The 22,601-nt window shown below is 40.6% G+C and overlaps 1 protein-coding gene across 5 annotated transcripts in view; it reads left to right on the plus strand.

Moving 5' to 3' along the window:
- The first annotated feature begins 1,915 nt into the window (after nt 1–1,915).
- Nucleotides 1,916–22,601, plus strand: part of TRIM44 (tripartite motif containing 44) — a 117,402-nt gene continuing 96,716 nt past the window's right edge. For all 5 annotated transcript variants that reach the window (XM_081240893.1, XM_081240895.1, XM_081240891.1 and 2 more), the window contains exons 1-2: nt 1,916–2,861; nt 21,997–22,074. In XM_081240893.1, the coding sequence (XP_081097019.1) occupies nt 2,190–2,861; nt 21,997–22,074 (750 nt within the window). In that variant the 5' untranslated portion in view covers nt 1,916–2,189. The remainder of the gene's footprint in view (nt 2,862–21,996; nt 22,075–22,601) is intronic.

Raw genomic sequence — 22,601 nt, forward strand, 5'->3', positions numbered from 1 at the left:
CCCAGCTAAGACATTTTGAGGTATTTTTCTATGCAATAGTGGATTAATGTAACAAGGTTTCTATCTCTAGATACTCCCAAAGTTTCCAATTCCTGTGGAATCAGACCATTCTGATTTTTGTGCAGAGGGGCACAGAAGGTCCATCTCATGAGTCTGCCATAAGCCATCCCCAGAATTTTATGAAGTCCCTTTTTTAATAGTTCCATCAACTTCTGTCTCTAAGACCCTCTCACCACAGAGGACTCAAAGAAGGTTTGTAAAATGTTAGATACTGAACTGCATAGTATGCTATTTTAACTTTCTGTTAGGTAAAATTAAGAACAAACAATAACAACAATAATGACAACAAAAAGACAATTTCTGGAGAAATGAATTGGAGAAAAATAGAAATGTGGACAGAACTGGAACAAAACAAACCTTTGGACCTTTCTCCCCACATTCTATAGAGTTGTCCTGAGGTTAATAAAACAAAATAGTTTTTTCAAAATAAAATCTCTGGCAAAAGCAGCACAGAAATTAAGCATACATTATATGTGGCTATATTAAAAATTATTTTAAATGATTTTTACCCCACTCCATCCCCTGGCATTTTTGTGAAGATCATCTGGAAATCCTAGATCAAAAGTATCTAAGGGACTCAGTGAAAAACACACCATTCCATCCCCTTTCCTTCTTCTCAACCACATCTCCGCCTCTCTCCGGACTAGATGAAAATGTCCATTTGCTCTCCCAAGTACAAATCGAAAACTCTTCAATGAGTGGTGAGACATATATATGGGGTAGAGGTGAGGAGTTGCTTACACCAGCAGCCAGCCAAAATGTGTTAAAAATGTTTAAAACCTCCTTCAAAGGGTCACTATGTGCACTAAATATAATTCATGCCAATAATAATAGTTAAAATGTAGTGAATATCTACAAGGCAGGCACCTTTACATTTCATTCACAAAATGGCGTATTACCATTATTTCCACTTTACGTATATATGTATTTTATATATATATAAAGTGGAAAACAGAACGATCAGTTAGCTTCTTCATGGTTGCAAAACCAATAAATTGTAGTACCAGGATTTGAGGGTCCTTGGGCAGTGGCTCTTCCAAACTTGGGAGCCGCAAAAAGATCTAGCCCTATTCTTGGCACTTCAGTATTGGTTAATAAATAACAGTCCCTTTCCTTTCTCTTGGAATCCAATCTGAATCTAGATGGCCTCCTTACATAAAGGATAAGGTCTGCACACTGGAACTCTTACTCCACAAATACTGTCTCTCCCTACCTACCTCCCCTGACATCTCAGCCAAACCCAAGGCAAGCTCTCAAAAAAAGGCGCAGAGGTTACCATCCTAGAGGTTCTGAGCCCCTAGGAGAGCAGGAATGCAAATAGACTTTGCAAATAGGCGAAGCATAGAATCGCTTTAGATCGAAAACGTCTGTTTGCTCAACCTGACTCTGATTCCCTGAGCCTGGGAGAACAAACACAACCCTTCCCGCTGAAAATCCCAAGGGGTCAGGTTCAGTCTGGTAAACAACAATCCGTCCTGGCATCTTGCAGAATAGGCAGCAGAGGGGACTGGGACGGGCAGCAACAAATTGGAAGGAGGGAGGCTGAAATACACCTGTACACCTGCCTAGTGGCCTTGAAAAGTCAGGTTGGCACCTCCAGGGAGGAAGTGGAGGAGGCGGGACCCAATTCCCGCCTCCAGAGTAAGCTGGAGTGAATCAGAGACCTCATCCATCCTCTCCCTCCTTCCGGGGATGCTGAACCCCTGCGGGAAACGCAGAAAAGGGCCATTGCCACTTTAAATGACTCAGGAAGTGAAAGCAGGCCGCCTGACGGGGACAGGGAAAGTGGAACCGGGGCGGCGCGGGGGCCAGCGGCACCGCGATCGCCGGGGCAGCGGGGGGCCGAGCGAGCGGCGCGGCGCAGGGGCCGACGGGGGCGCTGGGCGGCTGCGCCGGAAGTGCCCGGAACCCCGGAGGAAGCGCAGCGGCCGCTAGGCTGCCGAGCCGGCGGGGAGACCCTGAGCTCCTGGGCTGGGCGCGGGCTGCTGGGAACAGGCAGCAGCGGCGCCGAGGCTGCGGGACACGGCGCGGCCAGTCTGCGGGACGGGCCCCGGGTGGAGAGGAGGCCGCGCCGAGGCCAGGCGGCGAGCTCTGAAGCCCGGAGACCCGGGCCGCGGCACAGCTCCCACATGGCCTCCGGAGGGGGCGCGGCCTTCGAGGAGCTGCCGCACGACGGCACGTGTGATGAGTGCGAGCCCGACGAGGCTCCGGGAGCCGAGGAAGTGTGCCAGGAATGCGGCTTCTGCTACTGCCGCCGCCACGCGGAGACGCACGGGCAGAAGTTCCCCCGGCACCACCTGGCCGAGTACGTCCACGGAGCCGCCCAGGCCTGGACCCCGGGAGCCCGGGGGAATGGGGCGGGAGAGGAAGAAGTCGAGGCCCAGGTAGAGAACGAGAAGGCCCTAGAAAGCGAGGCGGGGGAAGAGAGCGAGTCCGAGGAAGACTGTGAGTCCGAAGAAGAGAGTCAGACGGAGGAGGAGAGCGAAGACGAGAGTGATGAAGAGAGTGAGGAAGACAGTGAGGAAGAAATGGAGGATGAGCAAGAGAGCGAAGCAGAGGAAGACAACCAGGAGGAAGGAGAATCTGAGGCGGAGGGAGAAACTGAGGCAGAAAGCGAATTTGACCCAGAAATAGAAATGGAAGCGGAGAGAGTGGCCAAGAGGAAGTGTCCGGACCATGGGCTTGATTTGAGTACCTATTGCCAGGAAGATAAGCAGCTCATCTGTGTCCTGTGCCCAGTCATTGGGGCACACCAGGGCCACCAGCTCTCCACCCTAGACGAAGCCTTCGAAGAACTAAGAGTAAGTATTGGTCATTCAGAGCATAGGCCAGGAGGTCAGGACACCTGGGTTTCAACTCAGGTGGCCTCCCTGTGGCCACATTAACTTTCACCATGTCCCTAAAAAGCTGGTCTATTCATCTTGTTGGGAGCAGTGATTGTTGACCCTTTTTGATTGAAGTCCTTTGAGAGTAAGATGAAAGTTCTGGACTCTGACCCTAGGAAAATAAATGTACACACAAAATCTGGTTTACAATTTCTGGAAAATTGTAAGCCTCTGGTCTCCGTATCCCAGGTAAAGCATTCCTTGGGATTTTGACTCCACTTAAGCCTATTCCCACAACATCTTCATTGTTGAGACTGGTTAAGGCTCTTGACAAGGCATTGGTAAACCATGGTTCCGCCAGATGAATCCAAGCAGGTGGTTCCTCTATAGTGAAAAGACGCCCTGAGGTTGTGGTTTTGATGATAATTTCATGTGTGCCCCTGAGTTCCTTTTAAGTTCTTCATGTTTGGTAGTTGTTTGGAAAGGAGGGTGAGAAGGTGGAGGCAAAATTGGGATGGGAGTGGGTGTTTCCTGGTCCTCTATCTTTTGCAGGAGGGCAGGGCCTTTATCTTGAACCTTGCTGGTCCCCTAGGACAGTGTATGGAAGTCTTACAAATATTAATAAATATTTGTTGAAAGAATGAATTTGCAGATGATTTGCTTTATATTTATATTGTGGATATTTACAATCAGTGAGAGAGACAGCTAGAGTTAACCAGGCAGGAAAGTTTGAGTGATCAGTTCATTAGTTATTGTTGTCATTATGACATCTTTTGTTTCCTGAAGCAACCTTGCAGTTGCTGGCACTGGGATAGCAAATATTTTGATAATGAAAATCCCCTATATTAAGATTTTTCCCTTTTTTATAGTAAAATGCACACTCAAAAGTGTATAAAAATATACGCACAGTCTAACAAATAACTATAAAGCAAATATTAATGTAACCTCCACCCAGATTAAGAAATAGAATATTAGGAGCAATATTGAAGCCCCATGACCTTTTTATAATTTTCTAGTTATAACCATCTCCCTTCTCCATAGGTAACCATTATCCTGACTTTTGTGGTAATAATATCCTTGCTTATCTTTATACTTTTACCACATATTTATGTATTTCTAAACTTATTTGAACTTGACATGATTGATATTGTATTGTTATCGTGCATTCTTTTGGGTTTTGCTTTATTTTTTCAGCACTGTGTTTGTGAGATTCTTCCAGTGAGTGGCTGTGGTTTGTCCATATTCATTGTTGTATAGAATTCCATTTTATAAATATGCCACAAGTTACCTATTCTGTCAAGGGTGAACATTTGATTTCCAGATTCTGGAACTTCTAGTTATTATAAACAGTGTTGCTATAAACATTCTTGTTCATATTTCCTGCTGCACATCTGCATACATTTAAATGGAATATAAACCTAGGAGCGTGATTGTTGGGTCACACACTGTGCATATCTTCGATAATATTAGATGTTGCCAACTGTTTTCCAAAGTGGTTGTACCAATTTGCATTGCCATGAAAAGTGTAAGAGAGTTCCTTTTGCTCAGTATTTTCACCAACACTTGTTATTACAGAATTTTTAGTTTTTGTCAGTCATATGGATATGTAATGGTATCTTCTTGTGGTTTAAATTTGCATTCCTCTGGTCGCTGATGACTTTGAGTATCTTTTGTATTCTTTTGTGAAGTACTCATTCAGGTCTTTTGCTCATGTTTCATTTGGGTTGTCTTTTTCTCATTAATTTACAGGAGTGTTTATATTTTTGACTGTGGTTGATATGGGTTACAAATATCTTCTACTCTGTTTTTCCTTTTTCTTTTTTAAAAAATTGTACCTTGAACAGAGAAGTTCTTCATTTTAATGTAGTAGAATTTATCAATACCTTTCTTTATTATTAGTGCTTTTTGTGTCTCATTCCACTTAGTATTGATTTTTGGGTAGTGGAGGTAGGGGCTTAGTTTAATTTTTTACCCTGTACAGATAGCCAGTTGCTCTAGCAGCATTTATTGAAAAGCCTATCCTTTCTGTACTGATCTGCTATGTCACCAGTCATATATCAAGTGCCCATATGTGTATGATGTGTTTCTTGTTTCTTGTATTTTATACCATTGATCTGTTAGTATACTCCTGTATGAGCTACATGTTTTCTCAGTTACCATAGGTTTGTAACATGTCTTAATATCTGGTAGAGCAAGTCTGTCCACTCTGTTCTTCTAGAAGAGTGTCTCAGCCAGCCTTGGCCTTTTACATTTCCTAGAATCATATCATGAAGTTCTGTATTAAGAAAAAAAACAAACCTGCAGGACTTTTTTTGTTTTGTTTTGTATTGAAATTATAAACCAATATATGGAGAATTAATACCATTACAAAATGAAGTCTTCTGATCCATTTATGTAGGTCTTTTGTATTGCCTCACAATAAAGTTTTGTAATTTTTTTTTTCTGAAAGATCTTGTACATCATTGTGAAATTTATTCCTGGATACTTACAGTTTTATAGTATTGTAAAAAATGTTTTTAATTTTTGTTTTCTAATTGTATATAGGAATATGATTAACTTTCATATATTGATTTTCATATTAAACTGTCTTACATATTCTAATAATCTGTAAATTTGTTCTACACACATGATCATATTATTTGCAAGAGGGAAAGCTTTTGTATCTTTTCAGTCCTTATGCCTGTTTGGTTTTTTTTTTTTTTCTTGCCTTAATGCTTTGGATAGGACCTCCAGTATAATGTTGAATAGAAGGGATAGTGAATATTTGTGCCTTGTTCTTAATTGAGGGATAATTCATAACATTTCACAAGTGTGCTTGTGAAAGGGGTTTTTTTCCCACAGATATATTTCATTAGATTAAGAAAGTTCCCTTCTAGTCCTAGTTTGTTAAGAGTTCTTCTTAATATTGAATGGATATTGAATTTTATCCAATGCTTTTTCTGCATCTGTTGCATGTTCGTGTGATTTTACTCTTTTATTAATGTGAATTACATTAATTGATATACTTATTAAATTAAATTTAAAAATCACTATTATGTTCACATGTTTCAAAAGCCTCTTTTTCACCTTTGGTAACCACTTTTATTAGTTTTTTGCTTATTGTTCAAGTGTTTGTTTTTGCAAATACAGGTGTGTACCTATATATGGTCTTATTTCCATCCCTTCATTAGTATATTTTACAGTTAAAACAACTGGCATTTCTGGGAGAAACTCAACTTGGTTGTGATGAAGTATCCTTATGTTTTTGAATTTAGTTTATTAATAATTTATGTAGGATTTTTTCATATTTATGGGAGAAATGAACTTGTAAATTTCCTTTCTTGTAGTGTCCTCATGAGATTTTGCTATCACGGTTATGTTGGTTTCATAGTATGAGTCAGGAAGTATTGCTTCTCATGTATTTTCTCTCTCTTTTAATGCTCTGGAAGTGTATTATGTAAGATTGGAATATTTCTTCCTAGAATGATTGGTAGAACTGACCATGGAAGCCATCTGGATCTGAAAAGAGAGAGAGAGAATTAATTTTGTTGTTTTGTATCCAACATCGGATACGTTTGTTTTGTATCCAATCCATTGACTGTGGATTCAATTATTTGGTGGTTATAGGTCTGTCCAGGTTATGTATATTTCCTTAAGTCAGTTTTGATAAGCTACATTTTCTTAGAAGTTTGTCCATTTTGTCTAAATTTTCAAATGTACTAGTATAGATTTGTGAATCATATCCTCTTGTTATCTTTTTTCATGGTGTAGCTATCCTCTTTATTCCTTTAAGAACAGTAAGCATGTTGATTTATAATCTGTCACTGATAATTCCAGTATTTGAGGACTTTATAGATCTTTCTCTGCTAGCTATTGTTTTTGTGGTGTTTTTTAGGTTTCCTTCTTTCCTTTTGTGCTTGTTATGTTCGAGTAGCTTTTCATTGCCTTTGAAAAATTATTTGTGGGGATTTCCCAAGCCTTGGCCTGAAGCTGTAGTCTTCGAAAGAGGATTTGAGTTTGCTTCTGATCAGGGCTAAGTTTACAGCTTGTTTAGGACCCCCTTAAACTAAATTAATTTCATGAGAGATTGCTTGGAACAGATTTTCAGGAGGTGCCTGCCCAAATTTACAGCCTCTTAAAGAATTTCTTTCATCCTGTCCTGCACCCCACCCCCGCTGCCACCCCGTGTTTTCCGGCTCCAAGGCATGGCTCCCCACACTCCTCTTTGGAGGGTGAGATAGCGGCAACTTTAGTTTGTCTTTACTCTAGGATTTTACTCTTTGGTAGGGGTAGGAGGGTCAAAAGTCTGTATGGAAAGGGTCTCCTTTAAATGTCCCACTCTGAGCATGCTGTAGGCTTTGCTTTCTTTTATCTTGTTTCCCCCTGCCCACCTCACTTGCTGCCTATAATCAAATGCACATCCCAGTTTCTTGTGATCGGTAAATGTACTCAGATCAATAGAGATGTTTCCTGTACTCTGCTTATGTTAACATTGGAACAGTATTACTAAACTATAGACGTTATTAGACGTTCACCAGTTTTTCCTCTAATGATTTCTGTACCAGGGTCCTCTGGCCATATTACATTTTCTTCTTTTCGATGATCATGATAGTTTTGAGGAGTGTCAGTCAGGTATTTGGTCGACTGTCTCTCAGTTTGGACTAGTCTGATGTGTTTCTCATGGTGAGACTGGAATTGTGGGTTTTGGGGCAATATAAATTCTCTTTTATGTTTTGCTTTTTTCACTTATCAGTATGCCTTGGAAATCACTCCATAGATCTGCCTATTTATTTCTTCATTTTAGCTGCAAATACTCTAGTTAGTGTCAGTCATTAAATTCTTAATTTATGATATTGTGTTTTTCAACTCTAGAATGCCTGTTTGGTTATTTTTTTTTAAAGATCCATTTCTCTTTATCTTTGGGGATCTGATTCTTGATTATATGCCACATTTTCATGATGATTCTCATCTCATAATTTTTCATTCAGTACCAGACATTGTGTTTAAAAGAACTGTAGACCCTAGAGTCATATTTTTCCCCCTCAGAAAGGGCATACCATTTGCTCTGTTAGGCAGCTAGGATGAAGGGCTGATCGTTTTTATTCAATAAAAATTTGAACTTGATTAGAGCTTGTTTGTAGCTTTAATTAGTTTCATTTCACCTCTGGTTTCATATATTTTGAGGGCAGCGTACATTTACTTATTGACAAGAAAGTAGGTCTCTTGGAATATTAAAAGTGGCTTGGCATGATGATGGTGAGAGAAGAGGATCTTTGTTATACTGCATTCATTCTTCATTCACCAAGTATTTATTGAGCATTGGCCAAGGGCAGGTGCTTTCTAAGCATTGAGAATATAGCAAAATGGAAGAAGTCCCTGCTTCTACTGGAGTATACGTTGTGTTGGAAGGAAATAGAGAACAACAAATGCTCAAATAAACATGTACTAACTGTTAATAAAGAAAAAAAACACAGTGTGAGATTAGAGAGGAACAGGAAGTATCCTAGCTCTGTCGCTTGCTTTTTGACCTTGGACAGGTTATTTAACAGTTTGGCCTTGTTTCTGTATCTCTAAAATGGGTATAAAGTTAAGAAATCAAGTAGTGTTTTTGTGAGAATAAAATAACTTAGTTTGTGATAACACTTTAACAATGCTTAACACATTGTAAGTGCTCTTTAAATGTTAGCTGTTGTTTTTATTATTATTAATAGGAGGAGTCTAGTTAAATGCACAAGTTTAGAGTTGAGAGGGATTTGAACAATATATGTTTTGATATCTCAGTGCCACACCGGGCTGTGAGTGGCTAATATTGGTGGTAGAAGGCCAAATTGTTGGCAAGGGCTAGAGTAAAGCACACTTCAGAGTGGGCCAGAATGGACAGAAAACCAGGGTAACTGTACAGCAAGAGGGGATCCGAGCAGAGGCTACGTGAAGGCTAATGCCTCAAGGACTAAGGTGAACACCTTGAGGGGATAAGTTTAACCCTAATCACTGAAGTGACTTTTAAAGTCCTACCTTTCCTCTTGTGCTGTATTTCCAGTTTGGCTCCAGAGCATTTGGTCTCCAAAGGATTCTGTGGGTCCAGATTTGAATTGAGCCTGTGCTCCAGCTTTATCATAGGAATATAGGTACACAGCCCATATTATGACCTCACATCTGGTTCATAAACTCTCTTCTCAGATATGCAGGTTTATCTTATTGTGACCGTAATTTCTGGTTCTGAAAATGGGTCATTGGGTCTGACAAAGGAGCTTGATCTGGTTCATGGATATTTTCATATGAAAATTCTTAAGTTGTCAAGGGAATTTACATTCATAACTATATTTAATGAATCATTTTGTTGAACAATATAAGTGTAATTACATGTATTCAGAACTCTAGACCAGTAATTTAAAAAATTATTTTGAACGTAACCTACAGTAGGGGAAATATAGTTTACATTGTGGTCTAGTTTACATACACACACGCACACACACACACACACATGCTTTAACTCAAACGGAGCACTGTTAACCTTATTGCATATGATGTGTTCTGTTTGTATTCTATTCTGTTCAAAAAAATTTCTGGATTCTCCCAATAAATTGATTTCATTGCACCCTAATGGGTCATGTCCTGTAGTTTGAAAAACACTTGTCTCATTCACTCTAAGATCACCTGAAGAAGAGGTGGAGTCTTATGAAATGGCAAAGGGAGAAATGATTGGCAGACTTCTGCAAGTACTTATAAGCATCTATGGAGTTCTTAACATGGCTTTGTTATGGACAGATCCAAAAGTTTTGAAGCCACTCCCTTTGCCCTTGAGTGTGTCTTTAAGATGGGTATTTGGGAAGAAGAATGTTTGGTTAAGTGACAGTGGGAACAACTGCAGGGGCGCCCCAGCGAGGGGGCTCTAGTGGCAGGGCGGTCGGGAGGGTACAGGCATATGCTCGGGACAGCTGTGACTCTGGAGGGGCTGGAGATGGGGGTATGCCGCTGCTGTGTCTTGTAATGGCCGGCGGCTCTGGCTCTGTGCTAGCTCATAAGCAGCAGCTCCGGCAGGGAGGCAGAAGGTTGAATGTCTGCTGTAATGTCCCTATTTATGTTTTTATTCTTCTTGACTGAAGGATTTGGAGTACCTTCTAATAAAACCATGAAGCACTGTCTACACAGTGGTTCAGTCTGTTATTTATTTGTATAGAATAAGACAAAAGCTAAGACTAAGGTAAAGGGAATGATTGAAACTGCCGCAAATGGTTGATGGAAAGTTAAAGTGAGGGCTGCCGGTCTGGGATTCTCCGTCTCAGTCTACTCTTCAAAATGTACTTTCTTTACCTGTAATAAGTCTGGGACATATGCAGTGAAGAGGACAGACAGGGCCCTAGTTTTTATGGAGTTTACCCTTTAGCTGGGGAGAGAGATAGGGAGAGTAAATTTGGATGGTAGTGTGTACTATGAAAACAATAAACCACAGCAATGAAAGAGTGAGTCGTGTGGCAGGAGGGCAGGAGGGAGTTACTTTCTGACCAGGTAGTCATGGAAGGCGTCTCTGAGCATGTGACATTAAGGCAGAGACCTGAGTTATGAGATCTTGCAGAGATCTAGAGAAAACCTCCTGTTGTGTTACCACTCAGTGCTTTTTGCACGAAGTCCAGTGATTCATAGCAGAGATGATCGGTTTAGTTCATAGGACTCTTCATAAAGGAATTAGATGGCTCTTGAAGAGAGAGGAGTAGTGTAGTTCTAGCAGTTGTAATGTGCTGTTAACACAGGTGAAAATACTACTCTATGGAAGGAATATGAGCTTATGGGGATCTCTTTGACAGTAGCTCAGTTTTTCAGGGGATTCAGCGTTCATGGGGATGGAACTTCATTAAAGAGAGCCTAGAGGGCTTCTGCAGGGTTAAGTGGAGGGGAAGAGTCATCTAATTGTGTTCAGTTAGGGACGTGGACTCTTCCCACAATCTTCGTTATTAAAATAACAGTTTATAATCTAAGAATTAAGAAAAAGTCTGGGAGAAGAGCAGTTAAGGCCGAAAGAACGGTGAATGCAAAGGCTCTAAGGCAGAGGTGAACTTGGGGTGTTGGAGGGACAGCAGAAAGGTCACTATGGAGTATATTGGAATGAAAGAGGAGTGGGAAGTAGACTAACAAAGTAAACAGTGTGTTTCTCACCTTGTTGCCACATTTGGAATCACCTGTGGAGAGAGATTCTTTAGAAAATACCTGTGATTAGCCTCACCCCAGCCTTAAGTCAAAATCTTTGGGGATGATCAGGTATTTTATAGAATGTCTTTCTATTGGGATTTGTCTTCTTTTCATGTTATGGTTAGACTGGAGTTACTGTTTTTAGGCGGAAGACCACAGAATTGAGGGTACACACTGTCAAGAGGATTGTTGAGAGAAAAGGTCCAAACTTTCCCTGCTCTCTCTCCCAAGAATCCAATGCCCTCTTTTTTCTCTTCCCCGACCTTTCAATCAGAATAGATTAATAGGTTAATAGGCATATTGTACTATTAGATGACTGCTTTTCAGGGTAAGGTTGCTGATGCAGTAGGTGTATTATTCTTAAGCCCCTCTGGGGATAAAGGACTATGTGCCTGTGGCACCACCTTTCCTTGACCACAGCCCACAACATGGAGGTTGCCCTGCTGTCCACTGATAACACCCACCTTTTCTCTTCCCTTGCATCGGACCCAAACTGAGAAGCCAGAGATCTGTCAGTATCAGTGCTCAGTGTGTCTTCTGCTTGAAGTTACAGTTCCATCTGGGATAGCTAGCTCAGTTTCATGCTCCTGTTCCTGTTGTGGGTTTTAGTATCCAGAGCCAGGGAGTAAATTTGTGCGGCAGGAAGGAGTACAGAGACCAATGGACCTCCCAGAAAAGAAGACAGAGTACAGACCAAGAAGGGGTAAAACAAAAACTTCAGTGCGGATATGTGGGGTAGAGATGAGAATCTTGTTTGTGGGTGTGTGTGTGACTATGATAGGGATCAAGCCAACATGACATTGGGGGATAAAAAAATCAATATTGATGCCCTTTTCGGATGTCAAAAATGAATCAAGAATGAAAAAAAATGAAACCAACCAAGCAGAATCTTCCAGATACTCTAAGTGCTCAGTCTATAATTTATGGCAAGTAACCATATAGGCAATGACTGATGTACATTGTGGTGTGCTAAATTATTCTTGTTGAACATTTAATTATAAATTAAACTCACTTCAAACGTATCTAGCTAGTTTTTGATCGGGTAGCAGAGCAATCTGCTTTTAACTTCAATAGGACATTAGAGAAAGCATTATACTATATCCAAACTATAGCATACAGTTAGCTTTTTTGTCAAAAACTGGTGTTTTTAAGTTAATTTTATTTATGTGAATAATTTTTGAGCACGTAAGATGTGCTGCATGATGGATATTGATAAAGAAAGATGCCTGACATCAGGAAGCTTATAGTCTTTCACATGCTTATTTGCGTATAAATACTAGAAGAGAGGTACAAATAGTATGTCAGAGAAAAGAGAAGTTATTTTCAGCTGGAGACATGGAATCCGGAAAGATTTCTTAGAGGAAGTGGTATTTGAGGTGGACCTTCAAAGATGGATAGGATTTTACTAGGTAGATGTGACTAGAGTGTTAGGCAGCTGTCCTCTGTGTTCCCATAGCAATAGCCTGTACTATTATAGCATTAAATACAGTATACTACATCAGTATTATTTCTTCCCACCATGTCTCTGTCTTGCGTGGGTCATAAACTCTTCTTCTGGGGTTAGGACTGTATGTTATACATCTTTGTGTTCCCAGCACCTAGCACAGTGCCTGTTGGAGAGTAGATGTACATGAAATATTTGGTAAATGTATGATACGAAGTATAATAATCTCAAATAGTCACAGGGCATCAATGAAGAACTGAAAGAGAGAGTGTTGTGTAGTGATTTACTATATCAGTGTTTACATTAAGTTCAACTGCATCTGAAATAATGAAATAATTTGGAAAAATCCAAAATAATAGCAGCTCAAACAAGGTGGATGTTTTATTTTCTCTTGTATAGAAGGATGTAGGCAGTCCAAAGCTGGTATAGAGGAACCATGCAGTTATTAGGAATCTAGGCTCTTTCTGCCTCTGCTCTGCTATCCTTAGAGTATGGTCCTTGTCATGGACCAAGATGACTCCTGGAGGTCCAGCCAGTACATCTGAGTTCCAGGATAGCAGGCACGGGAGAGTGAAGATGGGAACACCCCTTTATTTTAAGAGAACCCTCCAGAAGTTGCACGCATTGCTGCTTATGTTTCATTGGCTGGAGTTCAGTCCCATGGCCTTATCTAGTTGCAAGGGAGGATGGGAAACAGTCTTTTCTTCAGGCCATGGTGTGTCCAGCTAAAACTGGAGTCTCTTACTAAGGAAAAATGGGAGAATGAATATGAAGACCAAGCAGTCTTGCCTTAATTGGCTTTGCAGTCTATGGGTTTGAATCCTGGCTCTGCTATTTATTACCTGTGTCATGTTGGAGAATTCACTCAGTCTCTCTGAATCTTGGTTTCCTCATCTGTAACATGGGCATAATAATTATTTCTCCTTTTTGGGTTGTAGTGAAGAACAAACAAGATGATACATGTAAAGAACTTAGCACAGTGCCTGGAACATAATAATCCCTCAGCAATTAGTGACTCTTACTCTTATTATCCTTACAGAGTCAACTAAGGTTCTATTCTGCGTTCAATTCCAGACCAGGTAGCCTGGCAGAAGTAGAAGTTCGGACACCAAGTTTCTTTCGGTGAACACTGTTCAGCCCCCTCTCCTTCTGTTCCTTCTGCCTGCTCTGTGCTGGTGGGTAGATAGGCTGGTGAAAAACTTGTCTTCAGAGAAGAGGCTCCTGTATATTTCAGTGTCCTGCTGGTGCCATGTGCACTAGCTAACCAAAACACAGCTGGTATGTCTAATTTTAGGTTCACAAGTCTTGCTGGTTGTCCTCTTTAAATTCTGTTTTACATTCTGAACTGTAGGAAATTTTTTTAGAAATGGAGAGGAGGCAGGGGCAGTACATCCTTTACTTTCTAGTTAGAAAATAGCCTCCATTTTCTTTCCGGTAGGCAGTCGCGGGGGAAAGGTTAGAGGCACCCCTACTGTTCTCCACCCTGTTCTTTGGGTCTCTGTGAACCGTGGCAGGGTAACCTGTGTTGAGTGAAAGACTCTGACTTCATGTGTGTGAAGAATGGAAATGCTAGCCTTTAGCTGAGGTTATAAAACTAAGAGAGTCTAGAAACTCTTATCTGCTGTTGAATTTTGAGGCTCTTTCCCGAGATTAGAAGAATAATAATAATTATTAAGTGGCTTTAGGTCAGGTGCTTTTCACCTCATTATTTCAGTTGATCTCAATAGAACTCCCACAATAACCTGTGTTATTCTGATTCTCATTTTACAGATGAGAAAACTGATACTCAGAGAGGTTGAGCTTTGTGGAAGTTCACCTAGTTTATAAGTGGAAGGATTAGGATTTGGATCCAGGTCTAACCCCAAAGTACATTTTCATTCCACCATCCCATTTAGCCTCTACTCTTAATTATTCCCACTTACATTTAACCTTTCCAAGTTGTACTGACACAATCACCTGATGTTTATTATCTCAATGAAGGTATTTAGTAGATACTTTATGAATATTCTAATCAGACTATTAAAACTATTCTTTCCCTTCCATCTGGATTTTCCTTCCTAGATATTTTACAGAGTATTTTGATTAGTATCAGACTGTTTTGTTCATTTTTTTCCATTCAGCACTCCTCTAGCTCAGTACTTGATACTTAGTAGTCAGTCACTCAGTAGACTGTTAATCACTTAATAATAACAATAACAACAGTGACAACTAAAATTCATTGAGAACTTAGTAGGTACCAGGTTCTGTGCTATAAACTTCCTACATATTATGTCATTTAATTTTTACCACAATTCTTTGAGGTACAGTTTCGTTAAGGTATTTTTCTATATTGTTTGGAATTAGTGGCATGGTGTTTTTTTCCTTTGATCTATTCATTCAGTCAGGTGGAGTATTGGGGGCTGTAGGGAATTTAACAATGAACAATTCTAAGTACTGGTCTCATGGAGCTTTTGTTGTAAGAGCAAAACAGATGCAAGCAAGTTAAACAGTAAATAACATTTTAAGTAATGATAAATGCCATGAATAACAAACTAGGGGAAGGAGAAAGAGAGTGACTGGAATGGGGAATGAGAGAGAGGCTGTTTAAGGATCTGACAAGGACTGGGTATAGTTAGAGCCAGTGGTGGGAAGATCTGGTGGCATAGTGATCTGAATGGAGGAAGTAAGTGAGTGTAGAAGCTCTGAGATGGGACACGCTTACTGAGGATAAAAAAGATGGCTGGAGGATAATGAGTCAGGGTTCCAGGTCGGGGGTAGTAGACGAGGTCAGACTGTCAAGTAGGCCATGGTAAAGATTTTGGATTTCCTTCTGAGTAGCCATAGACTGTTTAAGCAGGAGAATGAGTGATCTGATTCATGTTCTTAAAATTTCCCTCTGGTGCCTGTGTGGAGAATGGAGTGTAGGGTAGGCGAGTGGGAGTGGTGATGCTCCTTGGATTAGGACCAAATAGGGAGTAGTGGAGATGGTGAAGAGTAGTTGGACTTGGCCTGTGTTTTAGAGTTAGGTCTGAAAAGACTTGGGGGTAGGTTTGCTCAGGCCCAGAAATTATTTTGGATCTGAGCAACTATATAAAGGTGGTTGCCTAACATAGGAGTGGATTTGGAGTTGGAAAATCAAGTCATGTGAAGAAGATAGTAAAGAATTTTTGGACATGGCACGGTGAAACTAAAATTTTATGGCGTACTAAAATTCAGTTTCATTTCCTTTTGTCAGGGCTTTGCTTTCTGATTGGGTTCCTTAGGAGAACTTCTTACATATTCTATCTCCCAATCCTTTTCCACTGTTTCTCCCAAACAAAACCTTTTCGTGAAAATGATAGAAAGTTGGATAGATTTTTTTTTTTTAAGTATGGTACCAACACAAGGCTAGTGGGATAGGAAAAAACCAAAATAGGCAGCCAGTATTCTTTCTGAACTCAGCATCTTCTGATTCTTTATAATACAGAATTCAATATTTAGGAACCAGTTTAGGATATTAAGTGATTTACACTTACACGTCTACTGACACATGACTTTTCTTTTGGTGCCCAGCTGGTTATTGGCATTAGACTAGACTGACTCCCATCAAAGTACAGAGACTGGTTGTCAAGAAATACTTATTCTGATGTCCCTTTTACCTACCATATTCCACCTTTGTTTCTGCCTCTTGCCCATTTTCAAAGAATGTTTGCATTAGAATGAGCTGTATTATTTCTGTGTTTTGGAGTGAATGGATGGACATGTGTTTATGAGGTATTCTGAACCCCTTTGAAGAAAGACATGCCAACTTCCTTGGTGTTCACATTCAAGGACCCTTAGAGACAGAAAACTTTCAGAGGGAGTTCTTCCAGAGCTAGCAACTTCAAATGTCTACAGGGACCAGAAAGGTAATGTAAATGAGAGAAGCCAGCCAGGGTAACTATGGCAAACTGGAGGGAGCTTGCCTTGCCTAAAGCGGGTAGTTGCTACTCAGCTTCAGCCAGTTGCTGCTATGTGGGAGAGGGAGCCCAGTACAGTCATACCTTTCAGATTTTTAGAAGAAGCTGGAAATCTTTATTATGTCATATCTCCTGGTTTTTAAATGTTAACAATGAATTTAAAATTCCTAGTATGCTGTGTGGGACAACACTCTAAAAACACAACAAAACAAAAGTTGTGTAGGCTGCAGCCTGCAAATCTGTAGGTTCTGATTTGGCCCATTTTCCTCATTTACAGGTTGAGAAACAGAAACTCAGAGATGTAAAATGACTTTTTCAAGCTCATATAGCAGTTAGTAGGAATGGAGCCTGAGTCTCCTTTCTCTTTATGCAATGCCCTTTACACTAGGAAAGTTAAACTTTTGGGGGACTTTGAGGAACGCTCAAGTCCCTTTTCATAGAAGAGTGCGTGTACATTCCAAATTGTGTGTACAGTTTTGGGGATTTCAAACTCCCGGAAATAGATACATGAATACTAGGTAGAGAACCCTTTCTTATACCTTTGCTTCATGTTTGCATGCAAAGGGAACAGTGCCCCAGTATTTATACTTAGGCAAACTCATGGAGAGAGACACTCGAAGCAGAAGCCCCAGATCTGTCCTCTCGTCCTCCCTCCCTTCCTTTCGGTATATTAAATCTTAACTAGATAATAGGAATAAATTTAAGTAAGTCTAAGACTCTTCCTACTACTGTTCCCACTAATAGTCCCTCCAGTCATTGCTTTCTAGTCTTTTACATACATATGTATCACCCATAAAAATGAATAGTTTTGGGCTTCCCTGGTGGCGCAGTGGTTGAGAGTCCGCCTGCCGATGCAGGGGACACGGGTTCGTGCCCCGGTCTGGGAAGATCCCACATGCCGCGGAGCGGCTGGGCCCGTGAGCCATGGCCGCTGAGCCTGCGCGTCCGGAGCCTGTGCTCCGCAACGGGAGAGGCCACAACAGTGAGAGGCCCGCATACTGCAAAAAAAAAAAAAAAAAGAATTGTTTTATGTTTTTTTAATAAATGATATAGTATGCATTGTTTTGCAACTTTTAAAAAATTCAGTGTGGTGTCTCATTCTTTTTATTTGCTATATCAGATCCCATTTGTTAATTCCATAGTTTATTTGGCCACCCACTATTGATGAATGTTTAGGATGTTTCCCATTTTTCAGTATTACAAGCAGTGCTGCAATAAATATTTTTTTTCATACCTCCCTGGCCCATGTTAGTGCTTCTCAAGGGGAGAAAGTGAAAAATGGACTTGCTAGGCATGTGATTTCAAAGTAGCTTTATTATATTATATCAGCAACATATGGAAATCCCCAACCTGTCCAGAGTCTCTCATCACTCGGTATTATCAAATCAAAACTTTTTTTTCAATGTGATGGATAAGAAATGATATGATAATTACAAGTAAGTTAGAGCATCTTTTACATCTTTTCATATGTGTATTAGCCGTTCCACATTTCTGTTATGTTCATATCCTTTGTTGGGATTTCTTTTGTGCTTATTTGGCTTTTTCTTATTTATAGGAATCTCTTACGTATTTTCGCATTATTCTTGATACCAACCTCTTTTCTTGTATATGTTGTAAATCTTTTTCATTTAGATCTTTTTGATCCTGGTTTTGCTACTGACTAGCTCTGTGATTTGGGGGACATCATTTGACTTCCACAGAACCATTTCTCTCTATTGTACGGTGTGAATACACTACCTTTTAGTTTTTGTGTTACTGTGGAATGCTAGTTAAACAGTATATGGGCTCTGTGACTTGGGGGTTTCTCATTTGATTTTCACCAGCCATTTTTCTCAGCTGAAGTGAGAATGTACTACTTTTTAGGTTTATTGTGAAATGCCAATGAAAGAGCATATGAAAGTGCTTTGGAGAATAAAGAATACCTTCAAATGTAGGCATTTTGTCCTTTGTTTGGCTTTATTATGATTCATCCCTAGGAGTTGGCTTTTATGAAGCATCCCCCATCTCCATAGATGGATCAAATTTTGAGGGGTGTTACACAACATAGCACTTATCTTGTTTTAATCTACACTCTTCTTGGGGGAAGAAAGAGGTACATAAACAAGATAGGCTCACATTGAACTCCTGTGTTCTTGGAATGCATTGTGTAGAATGGAGGTGAGGAAGAGCAGTATCAGGCGAATCTCTCCTCTTCACCACTCACAGTGCTTGCCCCAAGGACTGACGTAGTATAATCTGGCCATTTATGGAACCAAATGTCTACAAGGTTAGAATTCTTCTAACTTCTCAATTAGAACACAGGTTTCAGAGGCGACTCTTCCATTCCACCACAGTAGGGAAGTCTGAAAGTATCATCTATTCCAGTTACCTTTTGACTGATGACTGCCCTCTGCAAACAAATAATTAACTAAAACATGATACTACCCGATGGTATGGGGACACTCATACTCAAATACCACCTTAGACCTAGACAACCCTGTGCCCCTGCCCTATGCTTTTGAGGGTCTTTCCTTTGGCCATGCCTGCCCCCTTCTAGACCACTCTCCAAGTATCCAGGACCCAAGAATTACCTGATGAAATGTCCTGACCCTGCATCCAGGGCCTGCAGAGGCTCTTTCTGAGCCCATCCTCCCAAAGATGGACCAAACCATTAGACCCCGCCCCTGATATGAGCATTTGTAGGTCCCAGGTGTGGCCAAGGTGACTGAGAGAGATGTGCCCAGAGCTTGGGTGTATTAGCTTGAAAATCTGTGTACAAGGCTCCTTGAGGTGCAGGAAGGGACTGGGGTGTGAGAAAAGAAAGGAAGTGGCTTTGGGGCCAGGGTTGTCCATTTGTACTCTTACCCAGCCCTGCTGCTGTCAGAGGAGGGTCTGCTCAGAGGACCCTCTCCCTTCTGACCAACTGCTTATTTGGGGGGGAGGGGTTAAAAAGCCATTGGGGAAGGTTTTTTTCACCACCCGTTTAGAGGCTGGCTCAATACAGACCCCAATTATCTCTGAGAATATTCTCAGAGAGGGGTGGGGAGGTAGTATGGGTGAATTTCCTGAAGGAAGAGTCTCTGTGCCTCTCCTCTGTCACTCCCCTGTGTAGGCAGTGCTGCGGATGCTTTGTAAAAAGGGGGAAGGATTCTGCTGACACACTGTTTTTATGAAAGAAGGCTAAGGGTTCCCTTATCTCTCCACACAAGGCACATCTGCCTGCAAACAGGCTGTCTGCTGCTTAGGGATTCCTTCGTCGTCCTGTTTGTCTTCTGAATGTTTTAAGACACAGTTTGGTGCATTCCTTCCTGTTCTCTAGAGCCAGGGGGAAAGTCATAATATATCAAAGGCTCTTGCTGAAGAGCTTAAAATGGGTGCTGGCAGCTGGGATGTGGGGGAAGAGAGTTTTCCAGGGACAAGTGACCTGCTTGTTCCAGCCAATGAGAAGCAGGTTAGAGGAATGATATCACCAGACAGTCTTTATTGTCTGATCATCTCATAAAAGCAGGATTGTGTCTGGCAATTTAACCCTTTTTTAGGTACTTTGGGTCTCATGCACTCCCCTGGTGTGTGACCTCCAGATTCCTTTTCCCACCTGTCTGCTGTGAGACCAGAGATGAAAGATTTAGATTGGTGAAGAAATTTGGAAAGTTGTCATCATTTTAAAAGTAAAACTAAAAATACAAATTATTAAAATTTAGAACCACAGTTAGGATGGGAATGTCAGCTAAGCTGTGTTTGGAGAGCACATCTAAAGCAGATATCGGTCTTAGGTTACATCAGACTTTTACTGTGTAGACTTGGGAGAGAAAGGAGGTTAGAGGGGAAAAAAGGATTTAGGCTTTAGTCTGTTTTAATCTATATGATGGAGTCTTACTAAGTAGGTCCTGTTTTGGAGGAATTGGAATTTCCCCCCCAAATTTGGAAACTATATCACTGATTCTGAGGCCAATTTTGAAGAACAGACATTTGTAGTACTTGTTTATATTGTGCTTATTTATTGTCCCGTACCCATAAAAATGACAAGTCATTTTACTTACTCATACCTCCTTTCCAACACTGGTAGAATGAGAGTGATTATCCTATCCTGTCCCCAAGGAGTTGAGATAAGAAAATAAACTAATTCATGTGACTTTACATTGTGCTACACACATGTATTATTATAAGGGCATTCATATCTTAAGATTGCATATTCATTCATTCGTTTGTTCAGCAGACTTTTTTGAACACCTTCTTGATGCTAAACACAGATAGAGATAAAAAGTGTAGTTCTTACCTTTAAGGAATTTAAAATATTGTGAGGGAGACAGACAGTAATAATAAATATATGTCTCATACATCTATTGTCTTTAGCACGTGCCCGGCCCTGTTCCAAGCACCTTGATGTATATGAGCTCATCTTGTCTTTCTACAACCCTATGAAATGGGTACTATTATTAGCTTCATATTATAAGGAAATTGAGGCGCTGAGAGGCTAAGTGACTTGCCTAAGGTCACACAAATCTAGTGGTAGATTTGGGACTTGAATCCAGGCAGTGTGGCTTGAGTCTCTGCTTTGAATCTGTGCTGACCAGTACAGTAGTCACTAGCCATAGATGGCTTTGGTGCACTTGAAATGTGGTAAGTCCAAATTGAATTGGGCTGTAAGTATGAAATACACACTAGATTTCAAAGACCTAGTATGAAAAAAATGTAGAAAATACCTCATGTTGAAATTCCATGTTGCAATGATAATATTGGATATACTGAGTTAAGTAAAATGTATTCAAATTAATTTCCTTTTATTTTTGTGACTACTCAAAAACTTAAAATTATATATGTGGCTTGCATTTGTGGCTGACATTACACTTCTGTTGGATTTTGCTAGTCTAAATCATTATAATGCAGTAATAACAACAACAATATAATAGGTGACATTTATTGAGCGCTTATTATGTGCCACATACTGTGCTAACGCCTTTACAAATAGCATTTCAATTAAGCTTCAAAATAACCCTTTTTATAATCCTCATTTTATCGAAGAGGGAGAAGTTTTCAAGAAAGTCAGTAATTTGCCTGAGGTTAGTCAACTAGTTAATGCCGACCCCAAATTTGAAACCTTATATTTCTGACTCAAAAACCTGTATTCAACTGAATACACTGAAATGCCATTTCCAATTAGGGTTAAATCTTGGGGAATTTTCTTTGTTTTTATTTTTGTGAGAATATTTAATATTGCATACTTCTGTATTTGTGATGTAGAAGTTTAAAATAAAAATCACTTGGTCATAAAATAGACATCCCAGATAGAAATCTCTTTTGCAAAGCCTCAGCCCTCTGTGAATACTGGTGCAGTTGAGCCCTGAGATGAAGCAGTGAGTCAGCCTGTACAAATTACATTTAATTTTCGTTCCAATTGTTCTCTCAGGTCACTGGGCAATTTATGTTCTGACCCTCTTTGTCCATAGAGAAGAGGAAGAGGGGCAACACATCTTTCCTTGGTCCTTTAGTCCTCTTGGCTGATAAGAAGAAATTGCCTTCCGTTTCACTGTCCCATGAAATGCTGTCTGTGTTTGAGAGAGCAACAAAATGCTGTCTAATGACCCCTGACTTTTCTTTCTTCTAGAGCAAAGATTCAGGCGGACTGAAGGCGGCTATGATAGAGTTGGTGGAAAGGTTAAAGTTCAAGAGCTCAGACCCTAAAGTAAGTATTGTTTTGGAATTAATCGGATATTGGTACCCCAAGTATGTCATTCTCCTTGAGCTAAATTCGAGGGATGTTAATGACGATCTATCTGAACATTGCATCAAGATCTAATTAAGCCTGCCCATCAAAAGCAGTGTTCTAACATGCCTAAAGATAAGTCATCTATTTTTCCCCTTCTCTGTTTTATGATTTACAACACATAATCGTTCATTGTTTTCTCTGAACTGCAGACAAGTGCATTTTTATTTATTTATTTATTTTTGCAGTACGCGGGCCTCTCACTGTTGTGGCCTCTCCCGTTGCGGAGCACAGGCTCCGGATGCGCAGGCTCAGCGGCCATGGTTCACGGGCCCAGCCGCTCCGCGGCATGTGGGATCCTCCCGGACCGGGGCATGAACCTGTGTCCCCTGCACCGGCAGGCGGACTCTCAACCACTGCACCACCAGGGAAGCCCGACAAGTGCATTTTTAATCTTTTACCGGGCCTTCGAGACCATTGGCCTCTGTGTCCATTAAATCCAACCA

This window comes from Mesoplodon bidens (assembly GCF_964165515.1).
Source record: "Mesoplodon bidens genome assembly, chromosome: 7".
NCBI lineage: Eukaryota > Metazoa > Chordata > Mammalia > Artiodactyla > Ziphiidae > Mesoplodon > Mesoplodon bidens.